Source organism: Nestor notabilis, unplaced genomic scaffold, assembly GCF_000696875.1.
Source record: "Nestor notabilis isolate BGI_N333 unplaced genomic scaffold, ASM69687v1 scaffold28750, whole genome shotgun sequence".
NCBI lineage: Eukaryota > Metazoa > Chordata > Aves > Psittaciformes > Psittacidae > Nestor > Nestor notabilis.
Window position 1 is genome coordinate 2574 of NW_009910161.1, and position 4845 is coordinate 7418.

At 40.8% G+C, this 4845-nt stretch overlaps 1 protein-coding gene across 1 annotated transcript; it reads right to left on the reverse strand.

The window, feature by feature from the left end:
* Positions 1–470: 470 nt before the first annotated feature.
* SLC5A3 (solute carrier family 5 (sodium/myo-inositol cotransporter), member 3) lies at positions 471–3169 on the reverse strand. The gene is given in 2 exon segments (XM_010024689.1): positions 471–1856; positions 1858–3169. Coding segments are annotated over 2 exon segments (2127 nt in total). The 5' UTR covers positions 3046–3169; the 3' UTR covers positions 471–917.
* Between the last annotated feature and the right edge of the window lie 1676 nt (positions 3170–4845).

The following is a 4845-nucleotide window of genomic DNA, read 5'->3' on the forward strand; positions in this document are numbered from 1 at the left end:
GGCTGAATATATACTCTTCTACTTCAACATACTACAAAACCTAACTAAAGAGTATTTCTTTTTTTCCTTTCCCCCCTCTCCTCCATTGCCAGCTTGTCATCTCCAAGATTTTTGGTTTTTTCTTTTTTACCTTTTTTTTTTTTTTAAATACAGCAACTTTTCAGTAATGGAATTTACAGTGGGTAAAAATCAAAAGACAAGGATTTTCTTACAGAGAAAAAAAGACAGAAAGCTACCAACAGATATCATGGTTTAAGTGCTACAAGATGAGACAAACTATCTTCCTGTTGTCGCTATAAAAGAAATGAGAAACTAAAAAAAAAAAAAAACCAAAACAAAACAAAAAAACCCGCACCTAACAAAATCTAAAAGCAGTGAGCAAACTTAGAAGAGTGTTAAGTTGGCCACGGTAATATAGCTATGTTACAAAGAATGACTACACAGTGATGTGCATCACAGCCCTACATTTAAAAATCTTTCAACACAGCTTTAATCATTTAGATTTTACACATCAGCAAATGCTAAGTTGTTATCTTCATCTTAATGCTGACTGAGCTATGTAACTGTCTGACTTCAAACACAGCCACCTGCCTGCCTTTGGTATATTTATACATGTATACATGGAAAAAACGAAAGGTTAGTACTGCAAGTAGGAAAAAAAGGAAAAAAAAAAAAAAGACAAAAGGGGAAAAAGACACGACACAACACATTCTGCTTTCAGCAGAGATAGGACAACATGTCTCAAATGGTCTCTAAATAGGCTAAAGTTGAGCTGATCTTACAATTATAGCGTAAACAATGCCTGGGTTGCAGTTATGTTATTTGAAAAGCAAATAAAATTAAAACAAAATGAAATCTCTAGAGACCTGTATCAACTTCTGTATGTTTAGCCATACCCTTAAAAGTTTACTATTCACTCACAAAGAGAAATAGACAAACATGAATATGCCAAGCGAACAGACACAGACCAGTCCAGTATTTAGTAATAGTTTAACTTTTGGAGTCTCTTCCAGCATTTGTAAACAAACAGTCTCTTCCTCCACCTCCCGAACAGCTCTCTTGTTCATATTTTTACTTTTAAAGCCACAGAACCAATCTATGAATTTCAAATGTCTCTCTCTTTCATCAGTCTCTTCTTCATGCTTTTTCTCCCCCATCAAAGCCACTTGTCCATTCGAATAACAATCAACTGGCGTCTCAACTTCAGAGTGACTCACAGAAATCACAGGGTTGCTGTCATCTCTGCAAGTAACCAGAAGATTGATATCCTCTGGCTTGATATTTTTAATATTTTCTTCCGATTTGCCATTTGGAATTATATGGTTAGCATTTTCATTGCACTTGAGGATGCTCTTTTCTTGCACTTTGTACAGCTCCCCCTTTGCAGCGCTCTCTTTCACATTCCTGTTTTTCACAGCCCAGAAAGTGGTTGTCCGAACCTGCTCCTTCGTAGGTGGAGGCGTGAGAAGGCTTACTACAAAGGTCACAATCCCAGTGATCCAGAAGAGAGTTGTTGCAACATACATGTAATGGATGTTTTTGATAAAGCTTGGCCTAGTATCCAGCTGGTTACACTCAGGAGCACGATAGATAAATGCCAGTACCAACCGTATCGCTCCAAGAACAAACCCGGCCATTCCGCCATAGAAAGCCCCCTGCTCATTGCAACGCTTCCAAAAGATACCCATAAGAAACAGAGCAGCCACCGGTGGGGTCAAGTAGTCCGCTACCTCTTGGATATAAAGGTACATCTGACCACCTTGCATTTCTACAATTATTGGGACCCAGGCAATGCTGATAACTACCATGAACGCGACAAAAACTCTTCCTACAATCATCAGTTCTCTAGACGTCGCGCTCTTCCACATCAAGTGTGAATATGGTGCTGGCACTGTTGAATATAGAGTCCAAGTCACTCATCAGTGCAGCAATCATCACAGCCATCATCAGTCCCCGCAGACCAACCGGCACAAGTTTCATCACCAAACGTGGGTAGGCAATGTTAGAGCATCCCGCTCTGCTCCCGCAGACTTGAAAACAGTGTTCCGGATTAATGCAGGCGATATCATCTGCAAACAGTATTCGTGAAATCATCCCTGGGACAACTATAATAAACATTGGCAGCAGCTTTAAGAAGCCTGCCATCAGAGTGGATCCTTTGGCATGAGCAATGTTTTTTGCAGCTAGAACTCTCTGAACTATGACTTGATCGGCACACCAGTACCAGACAGAAGCCGGAGTCTGTCCCAACAGAAATCCAGGCCAGGGAATATCTTCATCTGTTGGCTCACGCAACATTTTAAGAGCATCGGGCTTTGGGTCGACATTGCAGGAATTGGTATTGGAAATGTTGTAGGTTAACAAGATAGATGTAATATTTGGTGACGCTAACATGTACCTTCTTTTAACTTCTTCAAACCCACCAACCTCCGTAATACTTATGATCATAAGTGTGAGGGCACCAATAATCATAAGCAGAGCTTGAAGCGTGTCTGTGTAGATGACAGCCACAAGACCTCCAGTCACAGTCAACAGCGCAGTCATTCCAATTAGGAGGATAACTGACAAATAGAGGTTCCAACCTAGTGATTCTTGAATAAAAAGTGCCCCTGAATACAAGTCAACTGAGAGTTTGGTGAAGATATAAAGAATTAGAGACAACGCTGCAAAATATATTTGAATTCTATGCCCTCCAAAACGCTTGGATAAGTATTCAGGCATGGTGTATACTCCCGACCGGATGTAGACTGGGACGAAGACCCATCCTAAAAGCTGCAAAAGCATTAAGGCGTTGAATTCCCATGCACCTACTGCAAATCCACTCGCCGCTCCAGATCCTGCGAGCCCAATGAAATGTTCGCTTCCAATATTGCTCACAAATAAAGATGCACCAATAGCTACCCAGGTCATAGAACGCCCTGCCAAAAAGTAGCCACTTACGGTGCTCCGATTGTATTTCCACATGGCAAAAAAACCTATGCACATTACAAGCACGAAGTACAGCACCACAATGGCAATGTCTGCTGTTTCCAAAGAAGCCCTCATTTTTGTAAACAAAATGCCTTCGCACAGCTGACGTCCACTTCTCGCCCCCCAGCAAACGTCTTTTAAGCCACACGTGAACCAGTTAACATATATCAACACTGTGGATCAAATTCTTTGTCCCTTGGTTTGCTGTCCTGATGCTGGTGGTTGTGGTACATTTACTTTCTCCGCTTCTCAAATGGAAATTTGGAACTTAGCACGCACTTTTAATCCACATTCCACAAGAGCATCAGCCTTAACTCAGTTGATGTAGGAGAAATTCTTAGTTGCAGCTAAGTTTAGTGAGGCCTACTGTACCAACCCTGCAAGGCAGCAAAGACAAAAGACAAAGATTGAATTAGAGAAGAATTTCATGAAGTAATGAGAAAAAATTTGAAGTCTAGTAAAACAATGACTGAACACCACAGATTTTTCCCCCTTATATTTCCTGCTGTATTTATGCAATCCATAACAGACATAATTGAATATTTGTAGAACTAAGTAGCAATGCCTTTTACAAGTCAACTTTAATGTTTATAAGTACCTTAAGGGACGCAGCAATTCTGGATTACTAAATGACCCAAATTCCCCACAACAAGGCAAGGAACAGAAATACATTTTATTTTTCTTTAGAGTTTCAAAAGTCTGCTTCTCAAGACACTAAACAAGACTTCCTCTTTCAAGCAATCTTAGGGAAATAAAACAAAACCAAACAAAAAACAGCCACTAAGGAGCATTAACCTGGCTAGTCATTTCCTGTGTTGCTCTAGCACTGCACCCCACAAATCTTCATAGATCCTGGCATCACATGCATGCACTTAAGACACCAGCTGGCTGCTAGAGCTAAAAATCAAAGCGAAGTCGTGATACTGTCAAAACCCCAAAAATTTAAGATCAGCTAGAAAAATCAACGTTATTCAGATGAGGTTGCACCTGTCTGGGGTACAGATGATTACAGAGTTACATTTTACTCTGAAAGCTCTTCATTCATATCCCATGTAATCCAAGGGAAGAAAAAGTCCCATTCAGACAAGGAACAAAAGCAAAACAATGCCTGACATCTAGCTTTAGGGTATTTCTGTCTGCTATGTGCCTTTTGATCCTCACACCCACATGGTTTCAGCATTTTTTGGGAGCAGCCTAGGCACATGGGAGAGAACCGCATGGAGTTTTTAGCAGTCGCAGTTGCTAGGATGCCAGGAAACAGTTCCCAGCACTATCCATGTGTATCCAAGCACTAATGGGATCACTAACATCAGAAGTAGAGGGTTTTGAGGCAAAGCATACCCTGCCACTCTATTCCTGAACCCCCAATCACACCCAATTCTACCAAAGCATATCAGGAAACAGGCACTCATTTCACCAAGCAGGTTTGAAGTGCTCAAAGGAGGAAAGGGGATAATACAACGACTTGTTAGCAAGCAATCAGACAGGCTGGAGAGTAAGAGGCACTGAAGAGTTGCACAGTGGCTCCTACTTCTGCTGTGAATATAGTATAACCCTATCTCCTTCTACACGTCGGGAGGTGTCGTCTACCTATACACAGCTGTCCTGGGTGTATACACCCAAACCTTTATGGGTTTACAGAGTGCTGGACATAAGATTCTTCTACTTCCTACACCAAATGTGCACAGCAAGGGGAAGACCAAAGCAAAGAACTGGTTTAGTCTAAAAAACAGAACTCAAACCTTTAGCATTCAAGATTATTACAGAAGAGTAAGGAACAGGGTCTGACCCAATTCCTTTTTCCCACCTGCTAGTAAACATAATATAGGCACACAAAAATGAATTCTAAAAAATAAAATAAAATTAAATAAAATC